Consider the following 15,471-nt stretch of genomic DNA (forward strand, 5'->3'; position numbering starts at 1 on the left):
GCTTTGTCCTTTAAAGTCGGACACCTTGTTTGGGGAGAACTTAGGAATATGAAACATTCTACATACTCAATGCATCAAGTTACCTTAGTCATCTCAGTGTTTGAGAATCTCGGTAGCAGTAGGACTAAACACAAATTCAGAACTTAAAAAAATCATTCAAAATCTCATTTTTTAAATCCTCACAAAAATTATGGTTATGTAACCTAGCACACCTTCTCAATACAAGAAGATTGGTTGCATTTCTAGAAAATGTGTCTGTACCTACCAAGACACTTCCCAAAGCATGTTTCAAAACCTGAGTCACACTAGAAAAGATCTCCTCCATATATCACTTCTGTTCAGCTGGCAAAGATGCAGCAAAGTCATCTAAACTATAAACACATTGCAAAATAAACTTCCACGTAAAGCCCATATAATTTTGATTTCTGAAAGCTTAGGACTTGTGTGCAGGTATTAGCTGTGCCACTGGATGTCTGCACGTCTAACAATTTGAAAAGTATGAGATCTTCCATTGTATGAAGAGCAAGGGAGAGATCACCATGCAAGAGTCTGTATGAAATACAGTGCAGTACAGTGAGAGGAATTTTAGTGTTTCAGGTTAGTTTAGGGGTCTATATTATATGCTCAAAGATTTAAAACTTCGACATTCATATGATCGACACCACATGAGCAATGTTTTAAAACACCGAACATGTAATAAAAATAAACAAAAACAAAAAAAAAACTACCTGAACGCTCTGAGCAGGGGGGCAAACCCCCTGCACCCCACACTACTTAAATATACCAACTCCGAGATTGCGCTACAGTGAAGTAAAGGGAAATATTCTCTATGGCGATCTCCGTTGAAACTTGCGAGCTTTCAAACATTCGCTCATATGGTGTCGACCATATGAGACTCAAACTTTTGAAAGTTCGTGCTTCTGATATAGACACAGTTTAAGGTGACCAAACCAATGATTTTCTCTGATAGAAATCTTTATGGTCTTCCAAGTTGCTCAAGAGGCTTACAGAGGTTTGATGAAGGATGTGAACTATTACTTCCTGGGGCCAGTAGGAGCTGCCCTTACAGATCAAGCATATTAGGTGTACAGTGATTTTTTTTAACCAGAGTTCAGACATGGTGGTGAAAAGCAAGCTTGTTGACAAGTAAATGTTTCCAGATTTCTAATTACTGTGTTGGTTTGAAGGAAGTATTCTTTATAAGATAACAAATAAGGGTATTCTATTCCCAAAAAACAACATACACTACAATTATTTGAAGTGTGACAAGAACAGATCCCATTCCTAAGTCAGGGCATAGTCAAGGTTAATGAACAGTTTTATTTTTGCCTTTGACTTTTGTCAAGTGTGCTTTCTCAGCATTGACAATGTAGCTAAAACTACCTCCTTTTGTAGTTCATATGGTGCTCGCTGCATTGATAATACAACTAAGTACTCTTAGGGGTGTCATAAGTAACCAAAAGATGGAGTGGGCCCAGAAAGTCAACACAAACACCAAAAAATATTCTGGATGTAACCAAAAGGCACAGAATAAAAGCAGGAAACTCCTGTAGATGCAAACCACTCTTTATTAATGCAAAGTCCTTAAAACCACAAGCGTCTTTGTCCGAATGCCACCCAGACTTCTTCAGATAAAGCAAACCTAAACAAAACTACACCTACACAAAGCTACACTTTGTATTTACTAGAAGGCACCCAATAATACCACTGATCCCTAAAAGGGCTGGTGTTCTTGGTTTCACTTGTGTGGAATGGCCTCTTCCAAATTTCACTTGTGCAGAATGGACCTGTCCCAAGAGTTTTTTTTTTTTTTGAGGAGGTAACTTGAGGAAGGGGGGACAGTAGGATGGGGTGAAGGTAGTGAAATTAGAGATGAATTTGCCAAGTAGGATGTTGGCAACAGCCTCAGGAACCAAACAGGTGGTGCCATTTGATATCAACTTAGTGCAATACAGATGTTTACTTCTAAACTTTGTAATGTAAGTAAAAAAAAAATCTTGTGGTTGTCTTTTGTGGTGGTGGCAATCTTAAGCTCATAGCTTGTAATTAGTTCAAAAAAACATCACATAGGGGACTGTGGTATTTCAAAAATCCTGCAGAAGACTTTAAGCAAGATGAGCTTAAGAACGGTAAGAGTCATCTCTTGCTTGCATAGTGGACTGGTTTGAGATATTGTTGAAGCACATTAAAGAAAGCACCACAAATAAATTAATCAAGCTACAGACCTGCAATGATGAAATGATGATCTGTTGGGATTACTTTAAAAACAGTATGCTGCCATTGAATAAAAAGTTTGAAAATATGAGGAAGAAGTGAAAAAAAGGAAAAAAAACTCCATACTGTTATGCGATAATGAGGACTTTAAAAAGCACCAGATCTTTGGTTATCATTCCAGAACTTGTGAGATGGGCAGACAAAATCAACCATACAAGGAGGACTCCAAGAAAGAAAATTAGGGATGGAACCACAACAAATGCTGTTAAATAAAAAACAAACTCAGCCCTCAAGACATATTATAATAGCTAAGTGCTTTCATCCACTTTATAACAGTTGCCATCAGAACAAAGTACTTGATAACAAACAACCATTCATTTAAATATTTTCAATAGAAATATATGACACTTAAGCAATCAGCTGGTCAACCTGATGATGTTAAGCCAAAAATGTAGTTAAATTAGAGTTATATCTATACATATAAAACTACACATTAGTCAAAATTTATTACAGAAAGTCAACACTTAAATTGTAAAATGTCTAAAACAGTTAATTAAAAACTAACACTGTAAAAGTACACTACCACTATCTAATGCTTTGTTTCTTGTAGCCTAAGTACTCTAATAATGGATATACCTTCATTAAGACCAGCGGCTAAATCAGCAGATCACTCTAAGCTGCTAAATCAACTCCCTAAATTTAGTCCTAGATTCCTATAAACTTCCCCTGGGATTTGATTCTAATTTTTTTCCAAATGAAAAAGGAAAACTTAATAAATTATGACAATTTTTGGATGCTTCCTCAAAGCACTACAGGGGTCCGTTTTCCTAAAGTCATAATCATGCTCATACATTCTCACATGAAGGCTTCTTTTTCTTTTATCTACATAGAAAGTCTCACGAGTAATGCTTGGCAAGATAACTCATACTGGAGAAAAGAAAAAAGAAGTGGCATTTATACTCCACTACTTGGGTAAGAAGCATTTATACTCCACTACTTGGGTAAGAAGAGGGTTCTATTTGTTTTATAAGTAGTAATGCAAAACCTTACAACAGGTCTATGATTTTAAGATAGAGCACTGATAGCTGCATTGCCACTAATACACAATTGCATTACTATTTCCAATATTTATACAGGTTAAAAATAACATGTATAAGAGTGGTGCTAAAGTTGTAGTGAATTGTGTAACAGCAGGTTGTCTAAAACATAATGTAGCTGTTGTTTTGCAAATGGTCTAGTAATTCTGATCTGAGTTGTTTACCTCTTTGGCATCTTCTATTGATGAGAAGCTGACATGGTTTGGGGCTTGAGAAAAAGGACACATGATCAGTGGATAACACACTATCATGATAACAGATACAATGATAAAATGTCCGTCTCACATCTGAGGGAGATAAACAAGCCAGTCCACAGACAGAAAACAAAATTCAGCAGCCATTCTTACCTTCGAGAAGCACATCATTACTGAGTCACAATACTGAACAATCTCTGATGGCTGAATGTTCAGAGACACTGCTGCATTTAACAGTCGAGCTCCATCTAGGTGTACGGCCAGCTTGTATTTGTCTGCTATAGTGCGTATCTGTGAGAGGAGACAAAAGAATGTACATAATGCATGATTAGTCTCAAGAAGTCTACTCGAAGGACTTCCAAGATGCACATCAATCAATATTTTCAGTTTTCCCACTATGAAAACGGAAACTGAGAAACAACAGCCGATGATATTTTCAGCTTGAGTAAAATTCAGTTACTAGCTAGTAAGTGCAATGCCTGGATGCTGGCAAAGAATAAACTAAGAGAGCCTGAAAGAAAACCTGCTGTTACACAATTCACTACAACTTTAGCACCACTCTTATACATGTTATTTTTAATCTGGAAAAGAAAACACTGACTGGGAAAAATCCTATGACTGTTCAGCAAAAGCAGTTCAAGCTCCAGTTTTGGTGCAAGACATTGCTTCCAGTAATCTACAGGAAAAAATAAGCCAAATGTGCTAACAGCTGATAAAAATAAATGAAACACTGAAAGAGCAAACCAACACAAATAACATGCTGGAAAAAAAAAACAGAAAAGGATTTAACAGATATTCAGATGAAAAGTAAAAAACCTCCACAAGGGATGAACTGCGTTAGCCAAAATCAATAAAATATGTAAAAATGAATAAACGTCAAAACACAGAAACAGCAGTGACAGCAACGTAACTTTAATGAATAAAACAAATAAATGGTAATCACTTTTTCACCATATCCAGTGCTTCATCAGACCATATTAAAAGATTAAAATCCAATCATTTAAATATCAAAGATCATAAAATAAAATTCCAATCACCAAATACATACCAATTAAGAAAAAAAAAACAATTAAGATTCAAAGCCTACCTAGCAAATCAGGTCCCTGGACTTCAATACAGGTTTTAAAGAGACCCTCTCATTAAGCCCTGGTGATTTATCAGCTTGCAGTTTTATAATTCAATGTAATTCCCTTTTCTCTGTAAAATTCCTAAAGGCACCCATAAGTATATAATGCTTAACATTTTCAACTGTCATAAAATTAAAACGGTGTATATCACCAGTGGCATTAACATGTTTAGAGTGCATTTGTTATATCTCCAGTAAGTATCTTATAAACATGTTCCCTTATTCTTTCATAAAACATACAGTTGGTTTTACAACATAAAAGCTTGCTCATTGATTACAGGTAATAGGTAAATTACCTATTAATTTAGGATTACCTGTAAAATAGTAATTACCTATTAATTTAGGATTGACCTATAAAATTAGGATTACTAGGTAAATAATGTTACTAGTGCAGCAATCTGCCATAACCTTAAAATTAAAAAATACTCTTGAGTTGGGATGTTGGAACATATTGGAAGTGTTGATATACTCACATTAATTGCACCTGCCACATCGTTGTGTCCCACTCAACTGTTGGGAGATACAATCACTATGGTTAATATTATTATAACAGAGCTGTCGTTTCAGGGATTTCTTACTTCTATATCGGAAACAAGGCTTTATCCCTACTACTTTCTTAATATTCTCACTGGTCTGTAAAATAGACCAGTTGGACCTTATAATCTCCTGTATATGTTCAATATCACTGGTAAAGTGTAAAGTTAAGGGAACAGCCTCATTGAATGTGTTAACATGTTCTATACATGACTCTGTTTCTGTCAATGTCTCAGAAAAATAAGGCTTGGCTATATCCAATCTTTTCTTTAAAAAATCATCCATTGTATTGTCTATCTCTCTTTGTCTATAGCCCCTCTGTTTAAAATCAGCAGTTAATCGTGATAGGTCACATTGGAACCTAGATTCAGTATTATTACGCCTTGATATTTGCATTAGTTGTCCCCTAAGCACATTCTTATATGTGTACAAGGGGTGCATGCTCTCTCTATGTAAAGGTTTTTTATATACTTCAGTAATAAAAGAGCCATCAAAGTCCTTAGATATACATACTTCAAAAAAATCAATAAACGTGTATGAATGATTACATCTAAATCGCAAAAATTAGGTAGTTGTATGCAGATAATCTATGAAACAAACTAAGGATTCATAGGTATCATGCCAGAGCAAATAAATGTTATCAATAAATCTCTTATAAAAATTCACACCTGACTTATAGGGATTTTTCTCAAAAATATATTCATATTCCCAACTAGCTAAAACCATACTGGCGTAGCTACTGCCATAAGGTGTGCACATAGTTACACCAATTTTCTGTAAATAAAAAGTTTCTTCAAACATAAATACATTATTATCCAATACTATCTCTAAAAAGTGGCAAATCAAATCAATGTGCTTTCAATCATAGTCATTATACTTACTGAGAAAGGATTTCACTATCTCAACACCTATAAGGTGAGGTATCACCATAAAAAGTGACTGCACATCTAAAGTTACCATGAGGCATTCACTAGAAGCTGGTACTCACTTTACATAGATAGAAAGGTCTGATAAAAATTGTTTGGTGTCCCTTAAGACAGCAGAGACATTCTTCAAAATATGTTTAAGATGTTTCTTTACATACAGAGAAAACAGCTCCATAAGCCATCTCCTGCCAGAAACAATAGGGCGAAAACTATTATTTGCTACATAGATTAGTATGTGTTAAATGAGGCCCAAGACAATTCTAATACAATACTTAAATATATATCAGAGATTACATGATTAGAGACAGTGAGGTGGAACTGAGTGATGTTTTAGTATGAGAGACAGTGTTCATACTACGGTTATAGAAGGAAGAAAAACGGAGAAAAGGAGATTATAAGAAGAGTGCAGGACAGGATATCTTCAGGTAGCTTAGGTGAGTAGGGAGGAAAAAGGTACAGGAAAGGTCTGCAGAGATGAATTAAATAAGGTAAAATAGTAGGAAAAAAACAAAAAGGAGTGAAGTAGGAGGCTGGAGAGGATTGTGATGTGTGATCTAGGTTGAAGGGGGTGAGTGAAGTACAGAGAGCAAGTTCAGCCAGGATTGCCACAGGAACAGGTCCAAGATTTTGTAAGGTATGCTTTTAGGGAACATTTAAAGGTGAATACGTTAGAAATAGTTCTTATTGCTAGAGGTAAGAAGTTCCATTTTTTTGGTACTATGAGTATGAGTATAGGCTTTGTCCAGGGGATTTATTCAGTTTATTTATGATGAGAAGTTTGTCCTCTGATCTAAGAGTTCTTTTTGGAAAATACATGTTAATTAAAGTGATAAGAGCTAGGTAGGCTGATGGTTTGTGTAGGATTTTAGGTATTGTTATAAGTTGAATGTAGGTGAGGTAGAGGGGGAGTTCCAGCCAGCTAAGGGTATGCAGAGATTTACAGTGATGGGTAAAGGAGGATGAATTAGTAGCAAACTGGCAATTTTGTTGTAGCAGCTTACAAGTTTGTTTTTTTATGGTGGATTGTACATTAGTTAGAATTGGTGCTCCATAGAGTAGGGAGGGTAGAAGGTAGGTTTTGGCTAGAGTATTTTTTGTGCGTGTGCTCAGAAAATGATCGTTTATGAATAGAATGCCTTGTTTTTGATGGGTTTTCTTGATATTGCTTTGGATGTGGAGCCTAATAGTTTGGTATGGTGGACTAACTCAACTGCAGTGCCCTTTGCCAAAAAGATTTTCAAAGATGCTTTGTTAGGGGTGTGAGTTTTGGGGGAGTAAAGAGGAGGGGTTTGGTTTTTGGGGGTTCAGTAGGAGTTCTGCCATTATAAGCCATATTTCAATGAAGATGACAGCTTGCTGAGTGATTTATTGGAGGTGAGTTAAGGTGTTTGAAGAGCAGATAATGGCAGAGACATCTGCATATTCAATCAAGGTGCCTTCACAAGAAGATGAATGTAGCGTATTGATAAAAATATTGAATAGTAGAGGGTCATGGATGTATCCTTGTGGGACTCCTGTGGAAGTGGGAAGGTATGCAGAAATGAATCCTTGCCATTTTGTTGGCAAGGTAGCTAGAGAACCATTGAATAGATGGAGATGCTAGACCCAGGGTGGAAAGCTGATTGAGGAGTTTACTGTGACAGACTATGTCAAAAGCTTTTGATAGATCTAAAAATAAAGCAGATCCAAGTTTATTACAGCTGCAAGCTTCATGCTTCACTGACAGTGTCTGCAAATGACAGTAATGCAGTAGAGGTGCTGTAGTCTGACCAAAATCCATGTTGCTTATTGGTGATTAGCTTATTTTGTAAGAAGTAGTGGACAAATTGTTGATGACTTCATCTTTCGAGGATTTTAGAAAGGGTAGACAAGATGGCTATGGGACAGAAATTTGGAATGTCAGTGGAATTATCTCCTTTATTTTTCTACAAGTTAGTGACACAAGATTTTGTTATTGATCTATTAATAAGAATGCTGCTTGAGTATGCTATTGCATCTGCAGTTGGATTTAGGTATTCCAGGGAAGGTTGTCGGCTGAAGATGAACAAAGTTTTAATTTATGCAAAAGCTTTTTTATGAGAGTTACAGAAACTGTCTGAAAGGTAAAGTGGGTGGAGCCATCTGTATGTATATTGGAGAGGTTGTAGATAGGTGAGTTTTGTGAAGGAAATGTGCTAGGGTCTAAGGCAGTGGAAGTTGGCTGTGTGGAAGGGGGTGTGTTTGGTGAGTTTGAGGTTAAGCTAGCTATGCATTCTGTGATGTATGCATTGAAATAGGTAGCTGTTTGAAGAGGGAGAATGTCAGGGTATGGGCTGGGATTCTTTTTTGTACCCGTGCTGATAACAGAGGATATGGAGGACCACAATTTTTTAGGATTGTTTTTATGGCTATCTTGTAGCTGAGTATAATAAGACTTTTTATCTGTATTAAGTTGTTTCCTGACTTGGATTCATAGTTGTCTGAATAGTTGCCAATTGCTGTCATTTTTATTCGTTTGCCAGTTAATCCATGCTTTGTCTCGGTCTTTCATAAGGAGTTTGCATTGGTTGGTGAGCCATGGGGTATTGCTGTTTTTTATTCTTTTTGTACGCTGTGGGGTTAAGGTGTTAAAAATATTTAAAAATGCTGCATTGAAGTATTCAACTGCATAATTTAAGGGGAGTCTTTTTAGAACAGACCAGTTAACTGCCTTCAGAGATTTGATGAAAGACTCCTTGGAGAATTTGGAGAGACCACTCCTGTGCCAGCAAGGTACATATGTCATGTAACTGCACCCCATTTTTGAGCTTATGTTCCTTTGTTAGTTGTGTAATACTCCTGTGGCTATAAGCTGGCAGATGGTCACTTAGTGCATCAGGGATGGCACCTGAGAAGGTAAAATTAGATGGGTCGGTAACCAAAATCCAATTCAGGACAGATTGTTGAGAGCAATTTTTGCCGTATCTTGTTGGTGTGTTAATAACTTCAGAGACTCCAATAAGGTTCATGCTGTTGATTGCTGAATTTGTGGATAAAGTCTGCCAGTTAATGTTTATGTCAACAAGAAGGATAATTTTTGGGTTTGTATCTGCTATCCAGGATAGTACTGGAATATTCTGTCCTTGGGGGATATACAGCACAGCAATACATATGCTCTTGGCTCTATTAAGTTTTAGGAATGAGACTACCACCAAAAACAATCAGTTAGGTCAATGTTTACATTGCTAGCCTCTTAGGTAAAGTAGGCTATAAAGCACAGACTGGCCTAAGAAAGAGAACGTCAGACCCTTATAATTTTAGAAGAAAAGAAATGGCTCTGTCTGACTCCAATATATAAGCTACAGGTTCAGGCAAATACAGCTTTTTGGGTAGCTGTGCACGTTCCAACATATTTACATATCAGCTAAGCTTCACTGGATATTTCCAATAGTTATTCCTGCTTGTTTAATGTGTACAATGGGAGTAAAGGAGTCTGGCTACATCTACTACAGGAATGTAAAGAGTTAGCCTCTTTCAAGTGTGATATTTAGGAGCTATGCAAAACAATATGGCCAGATCAGGTCTCCATCATCCCTGCTGTGTTTTTAATATCCCTTTGCCAAACAGGCATGGACTCTGGGATGGTTAGAATTCTCTTGAAATTACTAGTGCTATCAATTAAGTGAAAATGGAAGAGAAAAACACCTATCAGCGGGGAAGAAGTTAAGAAGATCATGAAGGAAACAGGGATGTGGCCATTGATTTGTGGTCTGTACCCACACTTTATACTCCTGTGCCAGCAAGGTACATATGTCATGTAACTGCACCCCATGCAGTACCACCATCACTATGCTGGAAAACATATTCCCACTCTCCTGAGGCTAAGTCAGCTTTGCAAAATGGATCACCCTTTGCCTTTTTTCACAGTGTTTGTTAATAATTATTTTATTTTTCATCTAACATCCTACTAAGTCTATAGAAAAAAAAAAAAAAACAAGATTATACAGTGCTACATATTATGTGTCCATGTATGACAAACTGGAAAATAAAATTTCTATGGCAAAAACTGTTGCTCATTGATGCTTACTACCTCATCTATTTGATGCAAATGCAAATCTTTATATTATGTGGAGCTTTCCGCCTGTGACTACCCTGGAAGGCCCAGCTGGACCATCTCAGTTAACAAACAGGAAATAAGTAAATGCACTAATTGAAACTATTAGAAATACATCAATCAAATAAATCTTCCAGAACGCTTAGCAATAAGTGATTAGAAGTGTTATCAGCTTAGACATCAGAAACCAGGTAAACAGCTAAGTAGTAGAAGTTGTTTGTACAATTATTGAATGTGGTACTGAATACAATACCATAGGAACCTGCTCAGAACTGTCTATGTCCCCTGCATAGCATGACAATTTCCTCATTAAAACTCCAGGATGTAAAAATCAATGAAAATACAATCCTTATGACGGATTTTACTCCAAACACTGACTGGGTAAACTATTCAGATAAACTGAGAGATAAATATATCCAAATATTGACTGTGTTACATAAAACAATCCTGAACACACATCCAACTAAGGATGGAAGTATCTTGGCCAGCTTATTAACAAACCTAGGATCTTTCTGCTTTTCATCCACGGTTATATCAACTGCACCAAGAGAAACAATGATGTGATCCATAAATATGATGAAATAAATACCATACTTAGGAAAACTGACTGGAGTAATATCCTCACTGATTCAAATAAAACTGCTCAGGTTACTAGCAATGAGTCCAGTGATATTCATTCCTACATTCTTGAATTCATACTGTTTAAGACATGCCCCGCGACTCATGAAGCTTGCACCAGGCGCAGGCGTAGCATAGGCGTTCTAATGCCAAATATGGCCGCCGAGCAATTCGGGTACGATCCGATTCCATGTGCACTACCAGTGTACGCCAGAACTGTGCAGCTCTCGGCGCATATATGCTAATCACCCCATGTGCAGTAGTGCAGCATGCAAATGAAGGTACATAGCAATTCATGAAGTGGTGCAGGCGTAACGTAAGCATACAGAAATGTAAACCAAAAAAATGGTTTACATTTTTTCAAACAGAACATCGGAGCCATGAAAGCGGACCAAACTTCCGTATTACAAAGTTAACATATACCAATGGCTAAATATATAGCCAATGGCATAAAAAAAACACACACAACACATAAAAATTAACATTTAATGTCATGGCCACACTAACGCAAAGTACAACCGCAGTGCACGTGTGCGCAAATGGGAACACAAGAAAAATATATATAGATGTCATAAAACTGCAATGCAACACAAATCATGATTTTGCCGTAATAGTCAACGGTATGCATGCTACATCACAACCAAGATGCAAGAGTTGCTAAGGGTCTGTGACAGTGTTCGGCGCGGTAACTATGAATTAGTAGTCAATGCCATGCAAATGAGGCAAGTAATACTGAATTGCAAATGCCTTGCCGGCGTAAGGCTGTACCACACAGCGTAGCAGTATAACACCAAGGAGTGGCCTGGTGGTGTACATGACATCAGGAGAGGGGTGTGCCACCGTAGCTGTAAGCACATTGGAGCACTGCTAATCCGGGTTGCCCGTTGCTAAGCAAAGCCACAGGATAGGGGTGTGGATGTAGCAAGGTGACCGAAAACGCATGTGTACGTGGATGACAACGCGCTTGAAACCTGGTAAATGGCTGCGCGCGGCGCGCACCACAGCTGAAACAGGAAGGTTACAGGAAGACAATAAGGAAATGCCGCAGCAGGGTAATTGGAGTACAACTGAGTAATTAACACCTATTAACTCACAGTGGGCCATTGACGGTAGCTAACAAGGCTGCAAGCAGCAAACTGCAGAATAGGAAAGGGGGGGTGCCGGACTGCAAAGAAAAGAGAACTGTCACAGCAGAGCAAAGCAAACCTGCAGTAGATCGGCTTTAGAACACATTTTGCAACACAATCCTGGGTTGGGAAAATACAAAACAAGAAAGGCTGCTGGATGCATGCCTGACAATGGAAGGGGAATTGGTTTGAAAAATGAAGGCAAGGGCAAGAGGTGATCCATGGCAGCCAACTGTAATTCAACACCAAAGCCCCCACAATAGCAGTACCTGAGGTAAAATACATAAGTAAGAAACCCTGCAGCTCGGATTGTACATACACACCCTATGGCATCATTAGCTTCCAAAGCACAATAGTATAAAGTGTGAAGGCACCTCACACACACTCATGTACTCCCAAACACTGCACCATCGGTGTAAACAGATGGGGAACTTTTACAATGTACATGTTGGGAGCTGCTATAGCTTTGATTCATCAGCATGTGTTGGAGACTGAAGGTGGTGTGGAGGATGATGCTGACAACCACCTCAGGCACCAGAGGAGGAGAAGAGTGTTCAGACCAAGAGTAACTTACTAGGGGCTAGATGATCTGGAGATAGTAGAGCCTTACAGGGTAGACAGGGACATTATACAGCAAATTGTTGAGCTGTGCCGGCCACGCCTCAGAGCCAGAAACAACAGAGGGGAACCCATCCCAGTGGACACGAAGATATGTGTAAGCTTGAGAATACTAGCCACAGGTACCTTTCAAAGGCCAACTGGAGATATCATGGGGATCTCACAGGCATCAGCATCCAGGGTACTCCACCAGTTACTGGATCCCATGTTACCACATGCCAATGAGCATATATACTTCCCCCGAACTCAGGAGGAGTTGGCCAGCAATATGCGCCTCTTCCACCATGTGGCAGACTACCTGGAGGTACTGGGTGCAATAGACTGCACGCACATACACATCAAGTTACCACCCGGTGAGCATGGTAGGTGCTACATAAACCACAAGGGATACCACTCCATCAACTGCCAGGTCGTGTGCAATGCCCAGGGCATTATCATGGATGTGTGTGCTGGCAGCCCTGGAAGCTACCACGACTCCCACATCTGGCATGCCTCACAGCTGTACCAGGTATTTGTCAGGGGGGACATCTCATATGGCTACCTTGTGGGGGATGCTGGCTATGCACTGGAGCCGTGGATGATGACTCCCACCAGAAATGCACACACACCCATGCAAGAACGTCATAATGAGGCACACACACAAACCAGAATCATCATAGAGCGTGTGTTTGGGATGCTGAAATCACAGTTCCATTGCTTGGACATATCTGGTGGAGCCTTGCAGTACTCTCCAGACACGTGTGCTCACATCTTCGTAGTATGTGCCATGCTACATAATATGATCCTGTGGAAACAGCTGCAGCAGGGACATAATGGCAAAGGCCCTCACAGCCCACCGCAATTGCCAAGGGCACCACAGGCACAGAGAGATTCAGACCACGAACACCCTGTGCCAGCCCCAGTAGGAAGACGGAGGCATGCCTAGTATGCCCATGCCTTGGCAAAGAGGGAACATATAGCACATACACTGACAGTGTAGGCCCCTACGGACTGACACACTTCTCCACCTGCACACACAGTAAACAGGGATGGCACACACACATGACCACCTGTAAATTGTCATGTATAGGTGGTCTACTGTGTGCATCCTACATAGGCAGCCCTCAACTATTGCACACACAACTGCTATTGGCACAAGGTAAGTCAATACCTGAAGAGTAAATTAAGCTAACAGCATGTGTTGATACTGTATGTATAGGTTCCTAGGTACATTGGGTAGGTACATGCCTAACTGTCAAAGGCCATTTATAAGCCTAGCCAAAATGTGTCTGCTTTCGCCACCCCATTGATTAACTAACTGTCCCTCTGTGGAGCGCAGCCAATTGCGGAATCCCTGGGGTATAACCACTGTTCCCCACCCACTCTGCAAGGATTCCCTGGTGTCTTAATGAGGGGCTCCACATAATGTAATCAGGGATGTCGTTCCAAAGCATGGGGAGTACCCATGACATGTATCTGTCATCCCAGCATTCTCCAGTTATGGTTGTGGCAAGGTGTAGCACATTACAGTGTGTGGCTCACTGCGACATGGATTTCCATAGCTGGAGCATATCCATTAAGCATCACTTGGACATACCATTAACAGGTATCATCCATATGTACACCAACTGAGTTACACATTTGTTTGCAGTATGGAGGAACAGCCGTAGTACACTCTACATGCTAAACACCATAACACTTGTACATATCCCAGATGCCTCCGTGGTAAAGCCACTGACTGCGTCATTCATGATCCCGGTTCCATGACCTGCAAGGGCTGCTACATAATTATGATGTCCCGAATAATGGATGTTGGATGTTGGTCATTAGAGCATGTTTAAGCACATGTTAGAAGGTTTTTGTGCCAGTAAGTGCCGGTAAGTGGCATTTAAACACGACTACATGGATATGCGCAACACAAGTCTAACCTCTGCTAAATATCGAGCAGATCATTGGCAAAGCTGCCCAGAATCGCTGAAATGTGCGTTATTTACCCTTGTACTAATAGTGAGAGTGACCACTGCCAGGAGTAGAAAACGCAACCATGTACACAATCTTCGCAATAACCTACCTCTAAGCCACCTGAGATGTACCAATGGCAGGTGTGTATTGTGACAGGTTAAAACACAAAAGGGCAGAGTTCAGGAAATAGCATACACCGCCATGTACCCAATGAAAGGTGTATTTTCTCTCTCTCTCTCTCTCTCTATACACATATATATATATATATATATATATATATATATATATATATATATATATATATATATAGATAGATATATAGATATATATATAGATATATATATATATATATATATATATATATATATATATATATAGACTCACATGTAGAACTACATCCTCTAGCCATTACACACAATCCAGGTGGGCCATGAAGTTAATATATCTCTGTGTGTCTCCATATAGCTGTTGCAATTCATCACAAACAACACATCCAGGCTGTCTTCCTTGAAGGTAGGGCAAAGGGACAACGCCCAAGTGGAGTATTCAATTATACCCCACTGTTGCCATGTCATTGGCTAATGGAGTAGCTGCACAGCTGATGTGCATGTAATCATCTACTCCGGAACACCAATTGGTGGCAGGATACCACATGTTACTGATATCTAAGTATAAAAGGATGGCTTGTCATACATCCAAACCATATGTACATACCAGAAAAAAACGTTACAATGAGGATTGCAACACAAAACGAATAGGGTTTATATTACCGTCAACTCGGGATAATAATAAGGTATGTAGAACACTCAGTACGTCAATGTATGTAGCACCTGTTCTGTAATAATTAAAGTGTACGCAATGCATATAGTGGGAAAAGGTATTATGTAGTGATGTACTGTTGAGCATAGTAATGCTCATAGAAATTGTGTGTACTGCTGTAGGCCACAAGGTAAACACCTCATACACCACAAGGGATGCTATATAAGGACTTTGAACACAACAAT

The 15,471-nt window shown here is 39.1% G+C and overlaps 1 protein-coding gene across 2 annotated transcripts in view; it reads right to left on the minus strand.

The window, feature by feature from the left end:
• Window positions 1-15,471, minus strand: part of LOC122799233 (probable low-specificity L-threonine aldolase 2) — a 556,505-nt gene that overhangs the window by 240,534 nt on the left and 300,500 nt on the right. For both annotated transcript variants that reach the window (XM_044068161.1, XM_044068160.1), the window contains exon 5: window positions 3,659-3,796. In XM_044068161.1, coding sequence (XP_043924096.1) covers window positions 3,659-3,796 — 138 coding nt within the window. The remainder of the gene's footprint in view (window positions 1-3,658; window positions 3,797-15,471) is intronic.

This window comes from Protopterus annectens, chromosome 4.part0 (assembly GCF_019279795.1).
Source record: "Protopterus annectens isolate FY-2018-M chromosome 4.part0, PAN1.0, whole genome shotgun sequence".
Taxonomy (NCBI): Eukaryota; Metazoa; Chordata; order Ceratodontiformes; family Protopteridae; genus Protopterus; species Protopterus annectens.